The 27,545-nt window shown below is 40.8% G+C and overlaps 2 protein-coding genes across 3 annotated transcripts in view; one reads left to right on the top strand and one right to left on the bottom strand.

The window, feature by feature from the left end:
• The window catches only part of ENPP3 (ectonucleotide pyrophosphatase/phosphodiesterase 3), an 85,984-nt gene extending 84,150 nt beyond the window's left edge, over positions 1 to 1,834 (bottom strand). The window contains exon 1 of the mRNA XM_080667103.1: positions 1,766 to 1,834. Within this exon, the coding sequence (XP_080523229.1) occupies positions 1,766 to 1,819 (54 nt within the window). The 5' untranslated portion in view covers positions 1,820 to 1,834. The remainder of the gene's footprint in view (positions 1 to 1,765) is intronic.
• An 11,438-nt stretch (positions 1,835 to 13,272) lies between these two features.
• Positions 13,273 to 27,545, top strand: part of MED23 (mediator complex subunit 23) — a 45,380-nt gene continuing 31,107 nt past the window's right edge. Inside the window, exons 1-9 of one of the 2 annotated variants that reach the window (XM_080667102.1) lie at positions 13,273 to 13,577; positions 13,923 to 13,954; positions 14,132 to 14,219; positions 17,138 to 17,262; positions 18,698 to 18,809; positions 20,801 to 20,899; positions 21,688 to 21,789; positions 22,921 to 22,990; positions 26,947 to 27,059. In XM_080667102.1, the coding sequence (XP_080523228.1) occupies positions 13,530 to 13,577; positions 13,923 to 13,954; positions 14,132 to 14,219; positions 17,138 to 17,262; positions 18,698 to 18,809; positions 20,801 to 20,899; positions 21,688 to 21,789; positions 22,921 to 22,990; positions 26,947 to 27,059 (789 nt within the window). In that variant the 5' untranslated portion in view covers positions 13,273 to 13,529. The remainder of the gene's footprint in view (positions 13,578 to 13,922; positions 13,955 to 14,131; positions 14,220 to 17,137; positions 17,263 to 18,697; positions 18,810 to 20,800; positions 20,900 to 21,687; positions 21,790 to 22,920; positions 22,991 to 26,946; positions 27,060 to 27,545) is intronic. The other variant, XM_080667101.1, reaches the window with a different exon arrangement.

Raw genomic sequence — 27,545 nt, 5'->3', positions numbered from 1 at the left:
ATATTTATAGCTTGCTCTCTGCATTGTTCTGTAAGCTCCTTGAGAGTAAGGAGGTTCATTTTTAATCTCGTATAATTATTTACTCTATGTAATTCTGAGTAAGCTTTTTGATATTGAAGTGTGTGTATATCTTAAACATCTTATGCTATCTACAAAGTGGAGCAGGGACTCCAAAAACTACTGAGAATCCAACATTTGGCTTTAGCTTGGCTGAATAAAGAGTGCTGGAAACAGTAGAAACCCTAAAAAACTTTTTATGAAACACGTTAAAAGTTGGAAACATTAGGGTACGTTTGAAACTGTGATTATAAAGTATTGAGCTTCTATTATATGTACTAATAAACCACTAGAAGAATACAAAGGGGTGTAAATGATGCACAAGTTTTGTTCCCAAGGAGTTTATAATTTCCTGAATTTATAAGATATGATAAATATAATGAATGGCATAAGAGCTAAAAAGAGTTGCTCCAACATTCCCAGAAGGATAATGAATAAATAAAATACCTTGAGAATTAACTTCATTATAATCCCTGGGTTCAAAGCTTATACACACTGTTTTATTTATTCATAGCAACAACGCTTGAGTGACAGAGAATGGTGGTGACATTAACTAAAATAAGGAACTTTGGGGAAAACAGCAGCTGGGTAGGTGTGGGAAAATTATGCAGTTGGTTTTGGCTTAGGAATGAGGACCCAGCAAGCAGGCAGTTGAAATTGTGTGACAGAAGCTCAGGGAGAGATCAGACCTAGGGCCTTACTTGGAATTTTGTTGAGAATATGACTCTTAAAAGAATGAAAGATGAAATTGTCTAAAGATCTTTAGATAGGAATTGACTGTTTACATTGAGAAGAGGTCAATCCAGAATGCTGATAAGAAGAAAAGTCAATAAAATGGGAATTTTAATGCCATCATGGAAGCAAAACAAAAGAATAATTCAAAGTAAGAAAACAATCAGCCCTAGTTGGTTTAGTTCAAAGGATAGAGCTTTGGCCTGCTGGCTGAAGGGTCACAGGTTCGATTCTGGTCAAGGCCACATGCCTGATTGGGGGCTCGATCCCCAGTAGGGGGTGTGCAGGAGGCCGAGGATCAATGATTCTCTCTCATCATCGTTGATGTTCCTATCTCTCCCTCTTCCTCCTCTCTGAAATCAATAAAAATATAGATGTAAAACAAAAGAAAACATTCAGCACTGTCTATGTACTGTTGTTATAAAGACTAAAGAGCGGGACAGGGAGGACTGACTTTGGAGGGGTAACTTCAGTATGGAAAAAGCAAAACTAGAGAACAGGGAATGGTTGAGCCGTGAGAAAACCAAGGCAATAGACGGAACTCCCCTTTTCCTGAAAGCTTGATGGAAGAAAGGAAAGAGAGTGTAACAAAATCAAGGAAAGCTTTTTCTTTTCTTTTTTTCAACAAGAATATTAAGATACAGTAATTTTAACTTCTCACTTTCTGGTCTTAAAATATTCATGCAATAAAAATGTGACTTGGGAAATAATTGTATTCATGCTAAAAGAAATATTGCAAAGTGTTTTGCCACAGATCCCCACTTTTTAGGTTGATCAAATATTCATTTATTGTTGCTCAAATTTTTTTACTTGTTAAATATGATTTAAAGTATTAATTGCCTTAGAGCTGTTTTAAAACTGAGCACAATTACTTTAAACTTTACATTTAAATAGGAACACAAATAAATAGGGAGTATACATTTAACATTTGACACAAAGCTACAATAAAGTAAAATAAGAAACAAACTGTACTTACAATACAAATTATTTTATATTTCTTAACAGTGCTCTTCTTAACAGTTTCTTCCATCGATAAAGTCAGCAGAGAATCCAGACTTTTAGCTGCATAAACCTGTTTTAGCAGAAACAGATTACTCCTCCCTTTCTCTAGTGTGACAAAGAGAAACTGTAGGAGCTACGAGTGACTGACTTTTAACTGTTTGTGAAGATCACAGCCTGTTAGTGATTGGACAATCAAGAGAGAAGGAAAAAGTTGTGATAACAATAGTGTTGAGATAAGAAAGTTTATTTCCAGTACATTTCAGATAACATTTCAGAAATTTCAGGGAGTTTCAATATTTACATAAACTGTGCTTTAACCATAGTAGGAATTCCAACTCTGCTACACCTATGTAAAGTACTTAATGTATGTCTTGCATTTTACAGTGTTCCCAACTTGGCATGTTTTATGCACATTATCTCATGTCAAACTTAATATCCCCTACAAACATTGTATCTTATTTTGTAGATGAATAAAGTAAGGCTCTGATTATTTAAATTATGTCGCTTATATATCCCAAATCAAATAATTACTGGATGCTGGGGGGAACTGGAATGCAAGTCTTTTAACTCCCCATATTCAAGTTCATTTTCACTAACCAGTTAAAACAAGCTACTGTATTATTTCTATAGATACGTGCATTTACGATGAAAGAAGCTAACTTACTAGCAGTACAGTAAGAGAGTTCTAGTACATGGTGGGTGTTAAGTTCTTACAGTTTGAATGACCCGAAGGAAGCAATTCTTAAAGTATGATTCCACGGAACATTAGTCCTAGGACACACTCCTTGGTCAAATAGAGCTTGAGAACTCTTTTTTAAAGTGAAGATTAGAAAAATACTCTAGGCTTCAGTACATTCTTTGGAAAACACTATTCTAAACTATTCTGACTCTAAAATGAGTGGAAAAAAATTAAGACTCTACCCTAATATACAGTGATGTACAAATCTTAAGGATATTTTTAAAAATCATGTCTAAATTCCTTTACCTGTAATTGGAGTTTTTTTCTGTTGTTTCTCCCTTAGGGGAAAATCTGCAGCATAGAGCCAAGTTTCCTTTAAGACTGTGAGGGTTTGTGCTATTCTTTCCTCCTTCACTTCCTCGGTCCAGAAATCCTCCACTAACTGCACCTATAGGCCTAACCAGTGGAAGCATCTGCATGAGTTACTGCAGCAGAAGGAATTTGTTTTAAAACTAGAAGATTCCATAAAGATAATCTAATCCAGGGTCTTGAAAACTTCTTTCCTTGCACACAATGGACTACGAGGACTTTAACAAGCACAATATCTGAGCATTGACCCAGGAACCAAAAGGTCACTGGTTTGATTCCCTGACAGGGCACTTAAAAAAAAAAGATTCCTCCATATAAAAATCACAAATAAACAAAAACATATTTGAACACCTTTGGCAAATGGTTCTCTACACTGGATAAATTTTGAAGCACCCAAAGTAGTTTCTCTTTTCTTTTTTTTTTAAATAATTTTTTTAAGTTCTGAAGTCCAGGCTCCACTTCAATTGAATTAGAATTTTCTGGAGTTTTGCTTAAAGGCAGCAGTATCCTATATAATAAAAGGCTTATATGCAAATTGTCCCCTCTACCGGGAATTCAACTGGGAGTTCAACCAGGGAGCAGAGCGGCCACCCAACCGCCCATGGCCTCTCCCCCCGGCCAGCCCAGCCGGATCAACCCCAATCGGGGCAGGCTGGCAGGACCCCACCAGTGCACAAATTTGTGCACTGGGCCTCTAGTTTTTTAAATATTCCTCCAAGTGATTTCATATGTAGTCAGGTCAGTCTGAACACTTTGCTTGCCAACTTTACAGGTAAGATTAGAGGATCCCAGGGACACCTGATCACTTGCCCAAGATCACCTTGGTTAGTGGTATCTCAGAAGTGAGATTTCACCAGGTCTTCAGGCTTCCACTTCAGGGTATTCTGTTATTATTCTTGCTTTTGTGTCATACTAATTGATTTAAAGAAAGATCAAGCTTACATTACAATTTGAAAATTAGGAGATTACTAAAATTTATGGCTTTTGCTTACATCTGACATATGCCTTCAATTTTTCTGGGTTTCTGGGTTCTAATTGCCCATTTGCATTTATGACAATCTATCTAGTCTGCCTTGATTCTGGTTCCCAGTGCTCCTACTTTTATCTTCATGCAATGGTTAATTTTGTGTGTGGACTTGGCTAGGGTCTAGTAACCAGCCATTTAATCAAGCACATATTTTATAGATGTGGTGACATCTACAATAAGTAAAGGCGATTATCCTCAATAATTTGGGTAGGCCTTATCCAATCAGTTGCAGGCATTAACAATAACAGCCTGGCCAGTGTGGCTTTGTAGTTGAGGGTCAACCTATTAACCAGAAGATCACAGTTCAATTCCCAATCAGGGCACATGCCTGAGTTACCAGCTCAGTCCCCAGTAGGGAGCATGCAGGAGGCAGACAATTAATGATTCTCTCTCATCATTGATGTTTCTCTCTCTCCCTCTCTGAAATCAACAGAAAACACATTTAACAGAACAATAACGGGTTTACCAGAGAAAAAGAAATTCTGCCTCAAGACTACAGCATTAGAGATCAACCAAAGGACTTATATGCATGCATATAAGCCTAATCAATGGACACAGACAACAGGAGGGTGGGGTCATGAATGGGATGGGGGAGTAATGGGGGAATAAGGACACATATGTAATACCTTAATCAATAAAGAAATTTAAAAAAAAAGACTACAGCATTAGCTTGCCAACCTGCCCTGTCCTGTGGGTTTGGGATTTGCCAGCCCAGCCACCACCATCAAGTGAACCAATTCTTCTCCCTCTCTTGGTCTCATTTCTATCTTTATCTCTATCTCTATCTCTATCTCTATCTCTATCTCTATCTCTGTCTCTTCTGGTTCTCTTTCTCTGGAAAACCCTGATTAATATACTCCTTGAATGGCTTCTCCCATTTTTCCCTTTTTTCTTAAGACTTGGCCTCTTTCTGACCTCTCCACCTTATTTGGACTTCCAGGATCTATTCTCTTGGTTTCTTGCTGACTTCTTGGTTTTCCACTTCTTGTCTTGATATTTCCAGTAGTAACTTGTAAACCTTGACTCCAGAATGCTTGTTATCTGATACTGTATCAGCACTTGCAGATGTTGTTGTCACTGAATTCTAGGCCAGCTCTGTTTACCAGGGTACCACTGACTCTGGCTCCATATTTTTACTATATAATTTATTACCTCCCACACAGCCAGAACATCTCTCACCCCATTTCATCCCTGAGGACACACACACACACACACACACACACACACACACAAACACACAAACACACAACACTATATTAGAAAGTCATGGAACCTCTGATAAAGTCTTATCTCTGATTCATACAAGTTTATTGACTCAATAATAAATTCTTTATTTCTAAGGTAATCTCAGATTATCTCTCTTATAATGGAGAAATACCTTAGTTTTTCAGGTCCTGATGTGAGTAAATCTTAAGAGAACCTACATGAGGTGCAGTAGAGATATTGGTATTGCCAGTCTCTAGTCATATTTTCTGTTATGGCAATTCCCCTAACTCAACCCTACACCCCAATCTCTTTTGAGTCCATCAAGTCTTAGAAATGTATTCCTAATAGATCACCTGAGCGTTGGACATCAGCCAAATCCACGCCCTCCATGCAACTTAGACTTTGAAATAGACTGCCTGTGTCACCTGGATCTGAACCTATACTTTCTAAGTTACTTGAGTCTTGGAAGCCTCACAATTCTTTTCCCCTTAACTTTAGAACAATCTGTACCTTCTGGGTTTTGAAACCTTCACTCTGCATTTTTTTAATGTTTAATGGCCTAGAATACAGGATCTCCTGTGCTCTGAAAGACAGCTACTGTTACCTTACATCCCCCCACCAATCATAAATATTTTTCATATTCTACCACGTCCCTGTGTCTACTGAATTCAAGAAACGTTTCTAAAAGCATTGAAAACTCACTCATTGCTGTCTGAGAAAAGCCCCAGGGGCCTGCCAACATCTACTTCCTTAAGTCTCATAAACCTGCCCTTCTTGGTTCGAGCACTAGAGCTAGGTGGGAGTTGGACAAGCCAGACTGGGAAAGTTCAGAGGAACTAGACACACTGAGGGTGGTGGTGGAAGTGAGGCAGGGACTAGGCTCAGGTCCAGCAGCAGGAAAGAGTCCATCAAAGCAAGGAGATCTCAAATAACATGGGAGGATTGCATGGGCAGGTGGCCAACTACAAAAAAGGACCCATCATGAGGAAAAAGTAGAAATAACCTACAGGGAGATTGATGAGCATGGCTTGCAAGCAGAGAGTTAACCAGGTAGGCAGTTGGTATAGGAAGGACAGATTCTAGTCCTTGGCAAGTGGAGATCCAATATTGAAGCTGAATCTAGAACTACCTGTTAGGTGGAACTGGTGCTAGCAATGACAAAGTAGGGCCTAGAGCAGGGGTGGGCAAACTTTTTGATTCGAGGGCCACAATGGGGTCTTAAACTGGACCGGAGGGCCGGAACAAAAGCATGGATGGAGTGTTTGTGTGAACTAATATAAATTCAAAGTAAACATCATTACATAAAAGGGTACGGTCTTTTTTTTTTATTTCAATAGTTTTATTCATTTCAAACATTTTAACAAGAAGAATGTAAACACTAATTATTATAATTTGAAACTTCAAAAAATGGAGGAATCATAGCACAATAACATACCTTATATTGAAGATGGCAAAGGCAAAATAAAATTGCCTAACAAAGGAAAGGTACAAAAGCCTTTCAAATTAAACTTAAATATAATAAAATAATTTAAAACTAAAACAAATAGAAAAGAACAAAATGTGTAAAAAGTAAATTAAACATTTTCTTTAGTGCAACTTCCAAATTATGCCCGGGACGTAGATGTAGATGGAAATGTAGACTGGGTTGGAAGGTTTTTGATCTTTAAAACATCAACTTCAGTGGGAACAGTGTTGTTGGTCTCCTTTTTAGCTAATGCTCTGATATTGTGCTCTCCAGGGGCATGTCTCCCTACATCACCACGATAACATGTCTACGCATTCCCAGGGTGATGTCGGGGGACGCGTCCGCAGGCATTACAAGGAGCCTCTGGAAGATTGAGAGGTTGTTCCTTCTACTGAATGGGCGGGTATAAATCCTCCCACTCAGAAGAAGGAGCTGCGGCCGTGTTTCCCAATGTTGCTGTGGGATCCCTTAACACGACCCGCGTGGTTCAGGGCCCACTCAGGGTCCGGTTTCTGGAGGAGGCCGCACACTAAAATGAAGAGAGACTAGAAAAGAGTTAATTTGGGAAAATGGGGGGCCAGGCGGGAGTCAACCTCTAGTGGGAAGACTACCGCTAGGCTCTGGCCTTGCTATCCCTTTTATTGAGGCTATGGGATACACCCATTACCCTTAAGCAGCTTTGGGAAACACCCATAGCCCTTAAGCAGGTAATAAGCGGATTATCATATCAGTAAGTATTTACATGATTACAAGATGGGGAAGTTGCCTCAGTTACCTTTGTCTCAATTAGACAGGGAGTGATTGGCTCTGACCTTTCAGAGCTTCAAGGTTGACCAGCCTCTTTCTATTAGTGAGACGATGATTGGTTTCCGGCACGTTGCCATGTTAACACTGCTGCTGGTGAAGGAGTGGAGGGGAGAGCAAGAGAACACTCTGCTCTTTCGGCTCCGCGGGCCGGATAGAACAGCCGAATGGGCCGGATCCAGCCCAAGGGCCGTAGTTTGCCCACGGCTGGCCTAGAGGCAATGGTATGTAGAAAGAGATGAGGCAAGATCTCGGCATGGACTACAAGACTCAAGTTCTTGAAATTGAAATATAAGTAACCATAGGGTTAATGCTTGGTTGTTGATATCCATATTTTGCGGTACCTATGTATGTGAAAAACATTTTCCAAGGTGAGATACATAAAAACTCATTTTTGATAAGCACAGATAAATAATCAACATGGAGATAGGAGCAGTAATTTTGACCCTCAATTAAACTAAATGTTATTCCCCAAACCTAGGGGGAAGAGGAGATATGCTTGTCATATTTTAAATTTTATCAATAAAAATTTACAAAAATTGGTTTTCTCTCTTACTATATAAGTGTTAATGTAAAAAAACAAACAAACAAAAACTCATTGAAACCTGTAAAGAATTTTTGTGAGTTTATTTGAGCCAAACTGTCAACATATGCCGGGACACAGAACCTCAACAAATTGAGATAATGCTCCCGAGGAGAGTGGCGGGTTACATCTGTATTTATAATATTGCAGTCAAAGGAGGGACGTAGGTGGGTTACATGAAATTCATTGGTGATAGATTAAGGAGGTGGGCTAAAGCAAAGCGGCGGGGGTGGGGAGAGGAGGGGGCAGAGAACCCCTGGGATTGGATAAAAAGTAAAATGATGGACACATACTTAGGTGGGTGCAGGAACAATTAACATGACAATGAGGGAATTTGTGGTATCTATCCTGGCGCCCAGCACATTCTGGGGTGCTGAGGCTTAGGAATTCAACATATGAATTCGGGGTCCGGAAAAAAGGAAGTTACAAGTTACCCAGACATTTCAAGGATATGCTATTATGGATGCAAAAAGACAAATAGGCTCAGTTAAGGTAAAGGTTGACCTTGTCAGTGAAGATACCAGCTGAGGATGTAACTGCCCACCATAACTGCTTTTAGTTAAAGTTTAATTTCAGGCCATCCTTGGTGGTTACTTTAGGTCTCTGAGTTTGCAAGACTGTCATGCAGGCCTTCCCTGAGCTTGTCAGGTTAGCAAGTGGCCCTTTTCGTCCACAATCCAATACTTCAGAAATAGCTATTTCCTCCAAGGAAGCCTTGCCCATGAAATAATTATATTTTAGATGTCTTTATTTAATCCAGGGAACAAATAATAACTGAGTACCACCAAGCCCCAGATTTTATGCCATGTGTTAGGAGATGCAAAAATGTTCAGTTTCTGCCCTGACCAGTTTGGCTCGGTGGAGAGAGCATTGGCCTATGGACTAAAGGGGCCTGGGTTTGATTGTGGCTGGATCCCCAGTAGGGGAATCTCCTGCAGGGGGTGTGCAGCAGACAGCCAAGCAATGATTCTCTCTCATCATTGATGTTTCTCTCTCTTCCTCTCTGAAATAAAGAAAAATGTATTTTTTAAAAACGTTCATTTTCTGTACCTACTCTAAACAGCTTTAGTCTGGTAGAAGAAATAGGCATTTTAAACCATAATATCATGTGATTTGGGCCATACTAGTGATATTAATGAAGTACTAGGGGAATGGCAGAGACAAAAATAAACTTTTCTAAGGAGATTCAGACAGGTACTTAGAGTGATTTTCTAGGGTTGCCATAATAAGGTATCCAAGATTAGGTGGCTTAAATTACACAAATTCACTTTCTTACCGTTCTAGAGGCTAGAAGTCCAGGATCAAGGGTTGGTCCTCCAAGGCCACAAAGCTTGATTTGCACCTGGCCATTTTGTTTTCACATGGTTTTCTCTGTCTGTCTGTCACGGTCTTCTCTTCTCATAAATACACCAGCCATATTAGATTAGGGTCCACCCTAAGGACTTCATTTTAACTTAATGACCTTTTTAAAGACTCTGCTTCCAAATACAGTCACATTCTGGGGTGCTGAGGGTTAGGAATTCAAAGTATGAATTTGGGGAAAACAAGTCAGCCCATAACAGTACCTTAAGTGGTAACATTTTTTTTTGCCTTTTTTCTTTGAAGCGCTCATTGTTTATTACTGTTTTGGCTGCATTCTCTACAATTTCAGCAGTATTTATTTATTTATTTATTTATTTATTTAAATGCTCACCTGGGGATATTTTTCCATTGATTTTTTTTAGAGAGAGTGGAAGAGAGAAGGAAAGACAGAAATATCAATGTGAAAGAAACACATCAATTGTTTGCCTCCTGAAGGAGACCTGACCAGGGCCCAAGTTGGGTAGGAGTCTGTAACAGAGGTCCATACCCTTGACTGGAATTGAACCCGGTACCCTTCGGTCCACAGCCCAACAGGATTTTCATTTTATCGATGATTTATAAGACAACTTCTTTTTTTAAAAAAATATATTTTATTGATTTTTTACAGAGAGGAAGGGAGAGGGATAGATATTTAGAAACATCGATGAGAGAAAAACATCGATCAGCTGCCTCCTGCACACCCCCTACTGGGGATGTCCCCCCAATCAAGGTACATGCCCTTGACCGGAATCGAACCTGGGACCCTTCAGTCCGCAGGCCGATGCTCTATCCACTGAGCCAAACCAGTTAGGGCAAGACAACTTCTTAAAGGTTCAGAACATAGCATCCATCATACTATCTATCCATGGCTGTGTTTACAATTTCAATATTTATTCATTCATTCCAAATATGTCTATTTTTTCTACCATTTTCAGAGGCTACTAAAATGATAACCATAAAATTTTTAAATAGTAAATTGTACTTTAACAAAATTAAAAATTTCTACTAATCAAAGATATCATTAAAGAAATGAAAAGGCAAACTGTGACAGAGAGAAAGCATTCCCCATACATATATCTAATACAAGACGTATATAGTACAGAATATTGTGGATGAAAAAGGGGGTTCTATGAAAAGAAACCTCACAGGGTGATCTGATCATAAAGTCCTAACTGGGCATGTCATGGTGGATAGTAATGCCCCAGACATATAACTTCTTTAGTTAGACGCTTATCTTTGCCTCAAGCAAGCCCTGACCATTGCTTCTGTGCATCTAGATTGACACACCTTGGAAATACCTCTTTTCAGACCTTACTTCTAATATGTGACCACCAACGCAGACCCGTCCTTCTAAAGCATGACCACTCTCCAGAGAGCACATAATCTTAACTATTCTGTAACCAGATTCCCCAACCTTGCTCTTTCCCACCTTCTGGTAATCTTTCATACCTTCCCTCCTTCATTTCTTTCTTTTTTAAATTTATTTTTATTGTTAAAAGTATTACAGATGTGCCCCTTTTTTCCCCCACTGACCCCCTCCACCCTGATTCCTCCTTAATTTCAAATGCATAAAAGAAACTGCAAACTGTTACTATCTGAAGCATTTTTTAAAAAAATATTTCTATTGATTTCAGAGAGGAAGGGAGAAGGAGAGAGATTGATACATCAATGAAGAGAGAGAATCATTGAATGGCTGCCTCCTGCATGCCCTCTACTGGGGATCGAGCCTGCAACTGGGCATGTGCCCTTGACCAGAATTAACCCGGGACCCTTCAGTCCACAGCCACTGAGCCAAACCAGTTAGGGCTCTCTGAAACATTTATTTCTGTTTAGATCTTGCTTCCAGGTATATCCTGTTTTCACTCAAATAAATTTTTATAAAAACTCTACAAAAAATAATAAAAGGACTGAAACAAAGAAAAACCTAGATTTGGACATACTGGTGTTGACAATATGTAAGTACTAGAGGCCAGGTGCATGAAATTCATGCCCTCAGGGCAGGGGGGAGGGTCCCTCAGCCCAGCCTGTGCCCTCTCGCAGTCCGGGAGCCCTCGGGGAAGCAGGCCTAAGCCATCAGTCGTACATCCTTAGCACTGCTGTAGAGGCAGGAGAGGCTCCTGCCACCACTGCTGCACTCACCAGCCATGAGCCCAGCTTCTGGCTAAGCGGCGCTCCCCCTGTGGGAGTGTCTGCCCCCAGGTGGTCAGTGCACATAATAGCAACCAGTAGTTCCACTGTTCAGTCGATTTGCATATTAGGTTTTTATTATATAGGATTCCTACAAATAAAAAAGAGCATAAGAAACCACCTGATTAGCCTGACTAATAGTGAGCAAAAGACTTGAACAGGCTTTTCACAAAAGGTATCTGAATAGCTTATAAGGTATATATATAAAAATATCAACATCACTAGTCACTAGGGTAATGTACATCCAGTAGAAAGGCTAAAATGTAAAGATTGACACCAGTTGTTGAAAATGATGTGGAACAATTGGAACTCTCACACAATAGTAGCATTAGAATGTAAAAATGGTAACACTACTTTGAAGAACTGTTTAACAATTTCTTATCAAGTTAAACATATACTTATCATTTGACCCAAAAATTCTGCTCCTAGGTGTTTACCCAACAGAAAAGAGAACATGTCCACAGAAGACTTGGTTGAGAATGTTCATAACAACTTTACTCAAAATAGTTACAAATGGAAAATAAAATAAATATCCACTGTAAACCAAAGTCTGGGGCTATATTTAAAAAACAAGTTAGCCTGGCCAGTATGGCTCAGTGGCTGAGTGTTGACTTATGAACCAGGAGGTCATGGTTTGATTCTTAGTCGGGTATATGCCCGGATTGCAGGCTCCATCCCAGGTGGGGGCATGCAAGAGGCAGCCAATCAATGATTCTCTCATCATTAATGTTTCTATCTCTCTCTCTCTCTCCCTTTTCCTTCCTCTCTGAAATCAATTTTTAAAAAAATTTAAAAATCTTCTTAGTGCAAACCAAGAATACATTCCAAAATGGAGGGGATAGGACCAGGTTTACAAAGGCAAAAGTTAAAAGGAGTTGTTGATCAGAGATGGGTTTCTAGGGTTAACAAGACCATAAACTAACATAATTTGTTTTCTGATTAGTGGGGGCAACTGAAATTTCAATGGTTGGCTGACTCAGTGATCAAGCAAGTGGGGTTGTGGGGTGAAAATAATGGGTAATATAATTGAGCATTTATCAGGTCCTAGTTAGCCCTGGCTTATAGAATAAAAAGGCTGTCCAGCGTGGATACCCCTGGGAGGTCAGCCTCCCCAGGGCTCTGCCCAGCTGGCCTAGGGAACATAGGGCTTTGCCCCTGATGTACTGCCCTTTCCACAGCGTTGGAGAGAAAGCCGGCCTTGAGTCTGCACCTGCTTATCCCACAGCTTTTCAGAGTCCTGTGGACAATAGCGGAGGAGACACACCATGCAGGAAATATCTAGTATAAAAAATTAAAGATAAATGTTTATAAAGTAAAAATAAATAAATAAATAAATATCTAAAAGGCCGTTTTTGTCTTTTTAAAAATCTTTATTGCTTTTTAAAATATTTCTTTATTGTTGAAAGTATTACCTATGTTCCCTTCTTCCCCCCATTAACCCCTCTAGCCCTCCCCCGCCCCCACCCCCCAAGCCTTTACCACCCTGTTGTCTTTGTCCATGGGTTATGCATGTATGCATACAAGTTCCTTTGTTGATCACCTCCCACTCACCCTCCCAAAAGGCTGTCTTTGATCACACAATTATAGAACAGGGATAATAATTTAACGATGGGAGGATTACAGCTTATCAAACAGTACAATCAGCATGAGGGGTGCTGCTCCTCCTGCAGGCAGTTTTGGAGCCCATACCGGCAAAGGTAGGCTCTCTGAGCAATCCCGCTCCAGCCGGGAGGGGGCGGCCTCAGCCCACAACACCTTGGAGTGACTTAGGTTCGAGGCTCCACTGGGGGGCGCTTGGGTCTAGCTCGCGAATCGCCCTTCCCCTCCGGCGGAACCATCTGCTGGCTCCCTGGTTTCTGGGCGTTTGGTGATCAGGAAACACCAGGCACTTTCCGGCGCTTCCGTTCAGGCCCCGGTGGTTGGCTGGGCTCCTGGGGGGATTCCGCCGAGCGCGGGAGTGGGAAGCGACCCTGTCTCCCTGCGGGTTCCTGCGGCATCTCCGCCCCTCTGCGGGTCCGTCGCCGGAGCTTGGGCCGCATCCCAGGCCGCGAGCCGGGCGCCCGAGGGAGGCGGGGCGATGGTGCAGATGGAGACGCAGCTCCAGAGCATTTTTGAGGAGGTGGTGGTGAGTGGAAGGGCCAGGCATCCAGGGCGATGGCGGGGCCAGGCGGGTCCCGGGGGCGGCGGGTCCCGGAACCGGCCCCAACAACCTCTCCCCCTCCGCTCCTTTGTTGGGAGGCCGTGTTTGTGTGCACAGGGTTAGCGATTCTCAAACTGCTGGGAAATTCCAAGTCCTCTCGGAGTCCCAGGCACCCACTGTGACGGGCTGGCGCCGGCTGGCTGCTTGTGGCTGACGAGGGTACTGGCCTGTGTTACACTGGAATCGTTTGCTCGAGGAGGCCCCTCCTTTTCATCTTTTAAATTTAATCCATATCGTTTTCTTATGTTTGTTTGTTTGTTTGTTTTACAGAAAACGGAAATTATAGAAGAGGCTTTCCCTGGGTGAGTATACGCATGGCAGATTTCTGTGTTTCTGTGTGACCGTATCTTTGTAAGATTTTGCGTTGTTTTCGCCTTGGAAGTTTATAAGATCCACTATTCTAGTGGAATTATTTATGTTGAATTACCTTTTTCAAACTGGTGGTCTAACTGGTGGTCTAATGTGGTTTTTGTTTCTAGAATGTTTATGGACACTCCTGAAGATGAAAAAACAAAACTAATTAGCTGTTTGGGGGCCTTCAGACAGTTTTGGGGTGGTCTACCTCAGGTGAGTACTGCATTTTTAATACATTCAGCTGATGGTTTTTGACCCCCCCTCCCTTTTTTTTTTTTATACATTTACTTTGATGTTGCTGTTGGGGTTTTTCCCGGAAGGGAGAGATGACATTGTCATCAACTTTTATTTGTCCGTTCTGGTTTCCATTTGTTCCCGTTTGCACTCTTCCAGTGGAGAAGCTGTATATTGAGAAGCCAAGTTGATAGCACAGCGTGAGATGTTAAAAATCTCCCCCGTGTTAGACTATATATATAACACCATTTTCACCCTATTCTGGTTTATTTGGTGCCTCTGAAAACAGCTGTTTTAGGGATTATAAAGGATAAAAATTTCATTCATTTTCTCAACAAAAGAATTGGTACAGTATAATGAAGCTACTACTATATTAAAGATACAGAAATGCCACAGTAAGGATGAATGCTTTTATAATCTTCTATCCTAATAAAAGGGTAATATGCTACCGGGAGACCTTCTGGACGGCCTTTCAGACAAAGCCATGGTGGCGGGGCTGAGGCAGAGGCGGTTAGGGACAATCAGGCCAGGAGGGGAGGGCAGTTGGGGGCAAGCAGGCAGGCAGTGGGGGGCAGTTGGGGGCAAGCAGGCCAGCGGGGGGGGGGGGCAGTTGGGGGTGAGCAGGCTGGCAGGGAGGGGCAGTTGGGGGCAATCAGGCCGGCAGGCAGGTGAGCCGTTAGAAGCCAGCGGTCCTGGATTGCAAGAGGGATGTCTGACAGTCGGACATCCCCTGAGGGCTCCCAGATTGGAGAGGGTGCAGGCCGGGCTGAGGAACACCCTCTCCCCTGTGCACGATTTTCATGCACCGGGCCACTAGTAAGGATATAAAGATATAAGAAAAGTGAGGAGCCCTAGCTGGTTTGGCTTAGTGGATAGAGCGTCAGCCTGCAGACTGAAGGGTCCTGGGTTCGATTCCGGTCAAGGGCACATTCCTGGGTTGCGGGCTTGATCCCCAGTAGGGACGTGCAGGAGGCTGCCCATCGATGATTCTCTCTCATCATTGATGTTTCTCTCTCTTTCCCTCTCCCTTCCTCTCTGAAATCAATAAAGATATACTTTAAAAAAAGAAAAGTGAGGAAAAGAATAGTAACACTTAGTGACAAAGAACAGTCACCAGGAAATATATCCCTGAAAAAGGCAAAATATGTGGTCCTTTGAGAGTGTGCTCCAGCAGTGCCTTTTCTTCCCATGGTTCCTTATAGGTGGGGAAATGTTTGCAGTTGAGGTGCTGGTGGTAAGACTTGCTCTCAGACGTGGATCACATAGTGGCAACACATTCATTTTTCTAAAGTGTTCTCTCTGCAACCAGTATGCTCAGTTTATGTTTCCTTCGAGACGTGTTTTGTGCATGTAGAATTATTTTTACAGAATGGTCATATACTGTGTACACTGTTCATTCCCACCTTGCTTTTCCCCCCCTTAAAAATTCTGCTTAAGAAAATAATTCTACAGCAACCCACTAAAAGTTAAATGTTCTGCCCTCCTTTCTTGCAGCATAATATTATATGTTACGGCTGTACCTGCCTTTAACCAGTCTCCTACTAACTGACATTGAAGTTGCTTCTTATCTTTCCTACCTTAAACAATGCAAAATGAATAATATTATTTACAGACACAGGACAAATTCTTGGAAGTACTAATGCTGGGGCAGAGGATATGTTTATTTGTATGAGGTTAAGGTATGGCCCTAGTCTTCAAGAAGATTATATTGTACGGGGAGCCAGGAAGAAAATAGATATTTCTAAGTCAACGTGATATGTTCAACAACAGAAGTATGAATGCGGGACAGTGGTAGTGCAGAGGAACAGGACATAGACGATTCTTGAGGATATCTTAGAAGACAGACTTTGATATGGCACTGCATTTATGTATCAGATCTAAAGCTATATAAGTTCAGAAATTTGCTATGTCATTGGATTCATTTTTTGGCTCTTAGGGATTAGATTTACACTAAATTTCATGAGGCTGATATATTAACCCATAACGAATTCCCCCTCTCCCCCCCCCCACCCCCCAGTGACAGGAATATTTCTATTTGCCATTAAATAGGTTACTGCTTATTATCTGTGTTAGAGTTTTCTATAGACCACAAATATGGTAAAGATATCTTACTCCTTTTAGAGATCCCATGAAATAAAAATGGTGGGAATTTTAATATATATAATTGTAAGGTTTTATGCTTAATACTAATATAACTGAAGTGCTAAGTCTGAGTTTTTTTTAATTGTCTTTATCAATGAACTAGAGGCCCAGTGCACGAAATTCGTGCACGGGGGTGGGGGGTGTGTCCCTCAACCCAGCCTGCACCCTCTCCAATCTGGGACTGCTGGCTCCCAACTGCTCGCCTGCCTGCCTTCCTGATTGCCCCTAACCGCTTCTGCCTGCCAGCCTGATCACCCCCTAACCACTCCCTTGCCAGCCTGATTGATGCCTAACTGCTCCCCTGCCAGCCTAATTGCCCCTAACTGCCCTCCCCTGCAGGCCTGGTCACCCCTAATTGCCCTTCCTGCAGGCCTGGTCACCCCTAATTGCCCTTCCTGCAGGCCTGGTCACCCCTAACTGTCCTCCCCTGCAGGCCCGATCCCCCCCAACTGCCCTCCCCTGCAGGCCTGGGGCCCCCACAACTGCCCTCCCCTGCAGGCCTGGTCCCTCCCAACTGCCCTCCCCTGCTGGCCATCTTGTCACGGCCATCTTTGACCACATGGGGGCAGCCATCTTGTGTGTTGGAGTGATGGTCAATTTGCATATTACTCTTTTATTAGGATAGAATAGGATGTTTATAGTAGAGTATCTCATTCATAGTCTTATGCAGTACTCCCAGGTGTGTAGTATTAGCTGTTTGTTAGTTACAAGATACAACTTTAGACTTAAAATATAATCATTTTCTAATTTTCCAGGAATCTCATGTACAGTGCATCCAGTGGATTGTTAAATTCATTCATGGCCAGCATAGTCCTAAAAGAATTTCTTTTCTTTATGACTGCTTAGCAATGGCAGTTGAGACTGGTCTTCTTCCACCCAGGTATGTTTATTGGTGGATGTAAGCAATCCAAAGAATTATTATTTTTTTTTAATTATGTTTGGAAATTGATCGAGATTGTTGTTGTAAAAGGATAAGGAAATGAAGAAGGAAGTTATGTTCAATAAGCAATCCTTAAACTCTGGCTGGGTAGCTCACTTGGTTAGAGAATTGTCCCGCTATGCCAGGGTTGTGGGTTCAATCCCCCATCAGGGCACATATAAGAATCAACCAGTGAATACATAAATAAGTGGAACAACAAATTAATGTTTCTCCCACTCTCTCCCTTCCTCTCTCTAAAATCAATAAATAAAAATTAAAAAGAACAAAAACAAACAGTCCTTCATAATACCTCAGGTTTTAGTTCCTAGTATATAGTATTCTTTTTTAAAAAGTTATTGATTTTTTCTTTTTTTTCTTTCTTTCTTTTTTTTTAGAGAGAGAGAGAGAAAAAAAACACATCAATGTGTTGTTCCGCTCATTTATGCATTCATTGGTTGGTTCTTGCATGTATCCTGACCGGGGATCGAACTAGCAACCTTGGCATAGTGGGATGACATAGCTCTAGCCAACTGAGCTAGCCAGCCAGGGCTGGGGTACAGTATTCTTAGAATTGTATAGTTAGAGGCTCAAAAACAGACTGGCTCTGCCTTTCAGCTCAGGGGCTAACATCACTCACTTTAATGAGCTTGTTCTAGTTAGTATTTGCTGCACTTAAACACCATCCTCTAAAACTACTAATCATTTTAGTATTAACACTCATGGTGGTTGACTGGGCTTACGAGGCAGTTTTTTCTCAGGGTCTCATTATTACAGTCAGATGGTAGCTAGGACTGGAGTCATGACAAAGGCTTCTCCATTTGTATGTCTGGTGATTGATGCCGGGCTATCATCTGAGACCTCAGTTGGGTCTGTTGGCTGGAGTCTGCACATGCCCTATGTGACCTGGACTTTCAAAGCATGGTGGACTCCAAGAGCAAGCATTCCAAAGAGGGCCAGGCCAAAGCTGTATCATCTTGCTTTGGAAGTCATACAGAATCCTTTTGCCATGGTCTGAGGCCTATCCGGATTTAAGGGAAGAGACAGTAGACTCTCCTCCAACCTCTTCTGGGCAGAATATCAGTCTCACATTTCAGAAGAACATAAGGTTCAAAAATCTTGTTGCAGCCATCTTGGAAAAATACAATCTGCTGCAAGCTGATAGATGGTAAACATTTAACCATCTATCTTTAGATTTCTTTCTAGTGAAAATATAGAGTACTGTTTAGTTCTACTAGTACTTTGTGTTTATTCTTACATACAAGTAAAATAGATAAAATACTATACATACTTTTAAAAAGTGTGCTTGAATAATAGTGAGCTTTTATGAAAAATAGTATTACTAGAGAACCTGTAAAATTCTGTCTTATAATTGGAATGTTGGTGGTTTCTTTCCTAGGTTGGTTTGTGAATCCCTGATAAACTCTGATACTCTTGAATGGGAAAGAACACAACTTTGGGCCCTAACTTTTAAACTGGTTCGGAAAATAATTGGTGGAGTGGATTATAAGGTATTTTTTTTTTTTTTTTTTTTTTTTACTAATTATAAAAAGTAACCACTGTCAGGTAAGATTAATTTTTCAGTTGTAGATATCTTAATTTCAGATGGGAGAAATTAAGTGGAAGCATTTACAAAACTGTTTTGTGTTACTTATTTCCTGAAAGGATTTAAAATGTTTCCCTCAGCTCCCTGCTCACTCCCCAACATAAAAATGCAGGTGGCTAATATGTTTTTATGGTGAGTCAGGAAGTTGCCAAGCAGACTTTGGGTTTCTTCATGCCACACATCTCATGATCTTGGGGCCCTTTTCAAAGGAAAGCACAGAGGAGGGGTGTGTGGAACTAAGAAGGGATGTAGACATCAACTGATGGAGGGAGCAAGCCCTACTTCACCTTTACCTGGACCTTCCTTGCACAGGTGTCCTTTCTTAATTAGTATTTTTAGCGCTCTGCTCTTACCCAAAACAATAGCATTTACTTTCTAATTGTCTCTCATATTGCAGTATTTCAATAGCTGCAAAAGCCATTCTGCTTCATTCAAACCACTTTTGTTATTTTTCTTTTCTTTCTCTCCTTTTTTTAATTCTTTACCATGCTAGTGAGGAGGAATACAATATTTTATTTATTTTTTATTTACTTATTAATTCTCACCCAAGGATATTTTTCCATTGATTTTTTTTTCCTTTTCGTTTTTGTGGTTTTTTTTTTTTTTTTTTAGAGTGGAAGGAAGGGAGGGAGGGAGAAGGAAGGGAAGAAGAAGAAAGGACGAGAGACATTGATTGGTTGCCTCCTGCCACCCCGAATGGGGCGGGGATAAAACCTGCAACCCAGGTATGTGCCCTTAAGGGAGAATTGAACCCAAGATCCTTTGGTTCGCTGGCCGATGCTCTAACCATTTAGTAACATCGGCCAAGGCTGTTATTTTTCTTTTTGAAAAAATTATCGCCCTAGCCGGTTTTGCTCAGTGTATAGAGCGTCAGCCTGCTAACTGAAGTGTCCCAGGTTCGGTTCCGGTCAAGGGCACATGCCTGGGTTGTGGGCTCAGTCCCCAGTGGGGGACTTGTAGGAGGCAGCTGATCCATGATTCTCTCCCATCATGTATGTTTCTATCTCTCTTTCCCTCTTCCTTCCTCTCTGAAATCAATAAAAATATATTTAAAAAAAAAGAAGTATCAATACCTGACCCTGTGTTTTATTTCTGTATTTCCTGTCATCTAAAATGAGTTAGTTGATAATTATTTATTTGAATTATGATTTAATACAAAATTTATTCTAAGAAGATTTTTCTGATTATTTTTCTACTTATTTCATTTTCCTTAGCAGGTTAATATGCAGTTTTTACTTTTTATTTATATGATGCTTTATAATTGTTTCTAATTTCTCTTAATCTTTTTTACAAGATTCATCACATAGTTTATATTCAATAAATGCACATTGAATGAAATTTCTTCTCTATCAGATTCTGCTCTGAAATAATGCAACTTTAATAGTATAAGGGGATGAATGATTAACAGAATAGCCTTTTTGGGTAAATTTGAAGGATTAAGGTATGTGATAGATGAGAATGGAGAATAAGGTTAGAAATGCCAAAGGGAGTGAGCAGAAAGGGTCATCTGCCAGAAAGTTTAATATTTTTGTTCATATTTTCAGATTATTTTCAAGTTCTATTCAAATATATTTCTGTCTAAACCCAAATCAAGCTTTTTTGACAACAAACTTGTGATCTGAAGCTCAAAAAAGTTTAGCAGAGTGTGGAAAGTTTAATTTTTATTAGTAACTTTCTTTGTTCATTGATATGACAAGGCATTCTTTAGAATTCTGTTTTGGAACATGACATCTCTTGGGTTAATGTTAGGGACTTGAATATTAGCTCTCGTTTAGAATAATTGAGATGTGGTTTGGAAGGGAACTTTTTTTCTGAGTGTGTAATATTGAAACCTTTAGATGTTTAGCATAGGGAGACATTACTTAATTTTAACCTATGGCTTTTTTCTTATATCAGGGTGTTCGAGATCTCTTAAAAGTGATTTTGGAGAAAATCTTGACAATTCCCAACACAGTGAGCTCAGCTGTTGTACAGCAGCTTCTAACAGCAAGAGAGGTAATTTAAACCTTGATCAAAGCCTCAAAAAATAGTTACATGCAGTTCTGGACTTTTAAAACTCATGGTAATTTGTGGAATGTTCCATTTGTTTACTTCTACAAAATTCACTTTTTTTTGAGAGTGCATTTATTAAAGCTGGGGACAGTGAAACAAGGAAGGGCTCAGGATAGCAGGAGTGACAGGATAGAGCCTAGGTGGGGCTGCTTTGGCTCATTGGAAAGTCAGAGAAAAGGGGCCTTGGAGACAGGTTCGGGGCGGGGGGGGGGCAGGATGTGAGCTGCTGCCCATTGCTCCCCTGGGTGGAAGTCTCCTGGGGACCCTTGGGGTTTAGGAGATGCATGCCTCTTGGGAGCATGCTCTGAAATCACTTTTAGTTTTAAGGATGCTGTTTTACTTTTTATTCATGGTTTTTAATTATAAAAAACAATAATATAGATGTTAAAGTCCTTCCAACAATTATAAGATGTCAGACTATGGACCACGTGAAAGATCATTGTGCTTTTTGCAAGTGTTGTTACATTGGTCTCTTGCTCTCCTATTGGAGTCTAATAGTATTTAAAGCATTTTCATGTTATTTACTAACCATCAACAGTTGTTCCATTGTTTATTAATCTTCATTTTTAGAGATTCTTCACATATAAGTGAATTCCTTTGTGCTATAGTTTAAACCTAATAAATTACTGAAGTAATATGTCTACTTTTTAATATATTGTTATTGTTGCATTTAAAGGGCTCATCTGTAGGACTAGTTAAGTATAACAATATTGCCCTTTTACTTTCTTCAGGTTATAGCATATATCTTGGAAAGAAATGCCTGTTTGTTACCAGCGTATTTTGCAGTCACAGAGATCAGAAAACTGTATCCTGAGGGAAAACTTCCACACTGGGTAAATTTGATATTTCCCCAAGTTTTTAATAACATTTTTTATAAAAAATAGTTAGGTTAATCTTATTTTTTGTGCTTATTTTTAAAATGCTTAATTTTATCCGTAGGTGCTATGTCTTCTTTATCAATATATATATTTTAAAATATATTTTTATTGATTCAGTGAGGAAGGGAGAGGGAGAGAGAGACAGAAACATCATTGATGAGAATCATTGATTGGCTGCCTCCTGCATGCCCCCTACTGGGATTAGAGCCAGAAACCCAGGCACGTGCCCTGACCAGAGTTGAACCATGACCTCCAGGTTCATAGGTCGACGTTCAGTGGGTTCATAGCCCATTGTGCCACACTGGCTGGGCTATCATTATTTTCTTTTTTTTTTTTTTTTTAAATATATTTTATTGATTTTTTACAGAGCGGAAGGGAGAGGAGGGATAGAGAGTTAGAAACATCGATGAGAGAGAAACATCGATCAGCTGCCTCTTGCACGCCCCCCACTGGGGACGTGCCCGCAACCAAGGTACATGCCCTTGACCGGAATCGAACCTGGGACCCTTGAGTCCGCAAGCCGACGCTCTATCCACTGAGCCAAACCGGTTTTGGCTGGGCTATCATTATTTTCTATTTCATTTCTCTGCTATCCTGTTGACACAGTTTATATATCACGTGATAAAATATACATAGCTTTATCAAATAGCTAAGGACATTGTGGTATCAGTTGGCCTAATTCAGAGGCAGAGAAACTAGTAATTGTTTAAAAAGAAGCAAAAGAACACCAACCTTTGAGTAATTCCAATGTGCTAGGCCAGTGGTCGGCAAACTGTGGCTCGTGAGCCACATGTGACTCTTTGGCCCCTTGAGTGTGGCTCTTCCACAAAATAGCATGGCCTGGGTGAGTCTATTTTGAAGAAGTGGCATTAGAAGAAGTTTAAATTTAAAAAATTTGGCTCTCAAAAGAAATTTCAATCGTTGTACTGTTGCTATTTGGCTCTGTTGACTAATGAGTTTGCCCACCACTGTGCTAGGCTTTATACTAAATCTTTACATATTATCTCATTTTATATAAATGATCATTATATTCAGAGCAGTCTTGATTTTATTTTTATACTTGCTTGTTTTTCGTTTTGTTTTTAGTTACTTGGAAACCTAGTATCAGACTTTGTGGATACCTTCAGGCCCACGGCAAGGATAAACTCCATTTGTGGTAGGATTGTAATTTAAAATATACTAAACAGTGTGTGATTTTGAATGATCTGACTATGGAACAAAGTTGACAGTGTCTTATACATGTCTTGGTGGCTTGTCATTTTGTAACTCTCTAGGAGCTTCATAGCCTTTGACTTGTTTTCAGGTACTTTATGTGCTGAAGGGACGTGGTCTAAGCTTCAAACAGAACCAACCTAGATGTATATCCTGGTGCTTAGAGGGAATTTTGAATAGAGCTACCGTGTTTCCCCGAAAATAAGACAGTGTCTTATATTAATTTTTGCCCCCAAAGACACGCTAGGTCTTATTTTCAGGGGATGTCTTATTTTTCCATGAAGAAGAATACGGTACACATTTATTGTTAAATGAAAATAAAGGAAATTTATTACCTGTATACGGTATGGTAGTACGGTAGTTGTCAACACAAACCAGACAAACTGAATCCTACAGTATCAAGAATTTACTCATTTATTCAGTGACAATCATGTCATCATCTTCTGGAACATCATCATAACAATCCAATTCCTGAATTTCCTGGTGAATTTCTTGTGACTCCATTTCTTTCAGAATCAGTGGACCAAATCTCTCATGTTTAGCAATAGCACTGTCTTTAAATGAGTACTTCTTGTCAAGGTAGCCTGCTCGCAGTGCATTTGCAATGCAACTGTCAGTGATTTTCTCCCATGAATTCTTCACCCAAGTCACAACTTCTTGCAGTTTAGGTTTCACAAAGTTTCCACGCTGATTTCTCTCCATTCTATTTTCAATGTAGTCATTAATTTCCATGCGCAAATTGTCTTTGAATGGCTTGTTTATTGCAATATCAAGAGTCTGGAGATAGGCCGTCATTCCTGTGGGAATCATTATCTGATCTATTTTTCTTTCGTGAAGAAATGTCTTCATGTCTTTAGCGCGGTGAGTGCTGGCTGCATCCCAGACTAGCAGACCTCTTTGGCTCCCTCGCATAACAAGCGGCAGCATTAAATCGACCCACTTCCTTATAACTGCTTGTGTGGCCCAGGCTTTTTCAGTTTCAAGAATAAAAATGCCCAAAAGACGTTCTATCTTTTCCTTCTTGCCCTTAGAAATGATTAAAGGTGGGATTTTAGTGCCATCCAGACGAATTGCCAAAATACAGGAAACACGTGCACTTTCATAAGCAGTGGAGGGAATGTACACTAAGGAGGCACCCCGCTGTTCAATTGTTGTTTGAGATGATTGGCCCATAAACACTGTGGTTTCATCCATAGCAATCATGTTGGAAAGATTGTATTTAGAGAAGTCAGCATCATCAATAAAGGACTTGAATGCAAGTGCTCGCTTAATAACTTGAGTATCTTCCAACCTAAACAATGTTGGTAGATCTTAAAGACAGTTCAATTCGCTGAAGGAAATTATCCAGCCAGTGTTGTGATGCTTTGAAGTCTTTGGGGGCTATGCCAAACTGTGGTGCCATTGCAAGGGCAAATTCTTGAATCTGAGCCCTATTCACAACCAAAGCCTTTGCTCTCCTATCAACAACCCATTCACAGATCAGGTCTTCCAGCTCGGAAAATAATGGTTGCCGACCTGATCCACACTTGCGCTTTTTAGCATTTCCCTTGTCCACTTGTTCAATGAGGTTACCATACTCTGCTCGCCATTTTCGGACCAATCGGATACTCAACATCTTCTTTTTGCAGAAAGCAGTAAGATTTTGGCCCCAAGAGTCTTCCACGATTCCTTTCTTGTACTCCACGGAGTAGCTTTTTCTTTTTGCGCTCATTTCTAGGGGTAAAGAAAAGGAATTGGGGTATCAAGGTGGGGGGAGGGGGATCACTCAAAATGACACAGGGGGGATCAGAGGGGGGAATCAAAATGGCACAGGAGAATCAGAGGGGGGATTACCATTTTAGTAACCCCTTTTGATCCTCCTGTGTCATTTTGATTGCCCCCTCTGATCCTCCTGTGTCATTTTGATTGCCCCCTCTGATCCTCCTGTGTCATTTTAAGTGGTCCCCCTCCCCCCACCCCTGTGCCACTGAACACCTTCACCAGACATCCCCCCTACCCCTTTATCAGACATTTACCCCCTGGGGCCTGCCTGGGGACTGTCACTGGGCTTGCTGGGGCCTGGATCTGGGCTGGAGCAGGGTCTGCCACTGACTGAGAACCTTCAGTCATCATGAAGGCAGCCGCGAGCATCAGGTAGGTAGTGTCACCAGAAACAGACCAGCACTCACCACCTTTGCCGCATCCCGTCCGCTCTAATCCTGTTCTTCTACACGCATCTGCGAAAGTCTCCTCCTCTCTCCCGCCCCGCGCTCACTGCTCACTCCGACCTCCGCTCCGCCTCCACACAGCAGTGACGTCAGGACTCCGCGTAATGTCACTGGTTGCTATACGCCAGTCGGGGCGGCCCTAGCGACCAGTTTATGGTAAATTAATTTTCATTCTGAGACAGAGCCTGGGGGCCCTTATTTTCGGGGGATGCCTTATATTTCACTCAGAAGGAAACCTGTAAGTAGGTCTTATTTTTGGAGGATGTTTTATTTTCGGGGAAAGACGGTAGTAAAGCATCATGGAATCTCTACACGACTGAGGATCATTACAGACCTGTACCTCCGTGTCCACAATACACACAACTATCAGGCTCTTTTAGCCCATTTCAATTCACACCTTTGCTCTCTATTTCACTTACTTTATTTTCCATTTTTTCATGTTGTGTTAGATTCTGAGAGTTTTCTTTTAAAAATAAGCATGTGATTTGGCAGTGTTTGCAGTGCGCGTATATATTCCTGAATTGTTTCTAGACCTCATGGTGGCCTCGGAACTCTTTGAGAATATAGACCATTATTTAGTCAGTAGCACTTCCTATGAGCCGGGGCTATTCTGCAGACTGAAATTCAAAAATAAACTAAATAAACACCAGACAGATAATTCTCAGGCTTCTAGCTTTTGTAACTGAGTGGATATTGACACCATTTAATGGATTATTGAAATAATGCGGGTTTGAGAAGGATGATGATGAGTGCGATTTAATACTTGTTGAGCTTGTTGTACCCATGAAGCATCCAAGTGGCAGGATTCGTCAGGCAGTTAGATATATGTGCCAGTAGTCATATGCTACAACTAAGGCCTCTAGGAACATCATGCTTGTAGTCAATCAGGTTGACCCTATACTAGAGAGGTCTGCAAATTTTTTCTATAAATGGTGATACAGTGAATATTTTGGGTTCTGTGGGCTATTCAAACTGTTGCAGCTAGCTACTCAGTTCTATCATGGCAGTGCAAAAGCAGCAGTGAACCCATTTATTTAGTTTATTTTTTGTATTTCAGTCTGCAGAATAGCACCGGGCTCATAGGAAGTGCGAACCAGTGGTCGGCAAACTCATTAGTCAGCAGAGCCAAATATCAACAGTACAAAGATTGAAATTTCTTTTGAGAGCCAAATTTTTTAAACAAACTATATAGGTAGGTACATTGTTATTAACTTAATTAGGGTACTCTTTCAATCACACTGTACGTGCACGCCCGCATGTGGTATTTTGTGGAAGAGCCACACTCAAGGGGCCAAAGAGCCACATGTGGCTCGCAAGCCGCAGTTTGCCGACCACTGGACTAAACTTTACAGAAATCGGTAGCAAGCTGGAATTGACCATGGATTATAGTTTGCTGACCCCTGTCCTAGATCCTTGGACAAATGCAACATGTTTGAGTTTGGAAGGCCTGTGAAATTGGTATCAGACTTTGTGGATACCTTCAGGCCCACAGTATGTTTCCAATCTTACATATTGGTCTCCAGCCACCTGGACTAAAAATAATCAAAGACAATTTCCAAATTTTTATCTAATTCAAACATTTTTTAAACCAGCGTCTGATTCAGCATAGATGTTCATTAAATATTTATAGAGTGAATGAAGGACCAGTATTGTGTTAACAATTACTTAAAAACATTTTTTGTAATACATACAGGCCGCTGCAGCCTTCTGCCAGTTGTAAATAACTCAGGCGCCATGTGTAATTCATGGAAATTGGATCCTGCAACTCTTCGTTTTCCTTTGAAAGGCCTTCTGCCATATGATAAGGTATGTTGCTAAATATAATGGAACTTTTGGCCTAAAAGCCTTCATTCTGTAATATATGTGTGATGCTAAATTGTCATCTCTTCATAGACGAGAGAAGTAAATATTTATTTTTTATATTTTTATTTATTGATTTTTTTTTTTTTTTTTTTAGAGACAGACAGACATTGATTTGTTGTTCCACTTATTTATGCATTCATTGTTTTATTCTTGTATGTGCCCTGAGGACCGAACCCACAACCTTGGTGTATCGGGACAATGCTCCAACCAACTGAGCTACCCAGCCAGGGCTGAAGAAGTAAATGCTTAGTGAAAGATAGGGTGTGGTTTAATGTATGATTCCAGTGTACGCTGGTTTGTGATATTTCAGGTGTTTAGGCTCCGGTGGTCCACTTCTGGCAAAGTACTTGGAATTAGAAAACTGACTTTAAGTTGATTCTTTGTTTTCATTCCTTCTTCACAAAGGGAGGACCAAAAATGAATTTGCAA

The sequence above is a fragment of the Plecotus auritus genome, assembly GCF_963455305.1.
Source record: "Plecotus auritus genome assembly, chromosome: 4".
In the NCBI taxonomy this organism is placed as follows: Eukaryota; Metazoa; Chordata; class Mammalia; order Chiroptera; family Vespertilionidae; genus Plecotus; species Plecotus auritus.
This window is presented reverse-complemented; position numbering and strand designations above follow the sequence as displayed.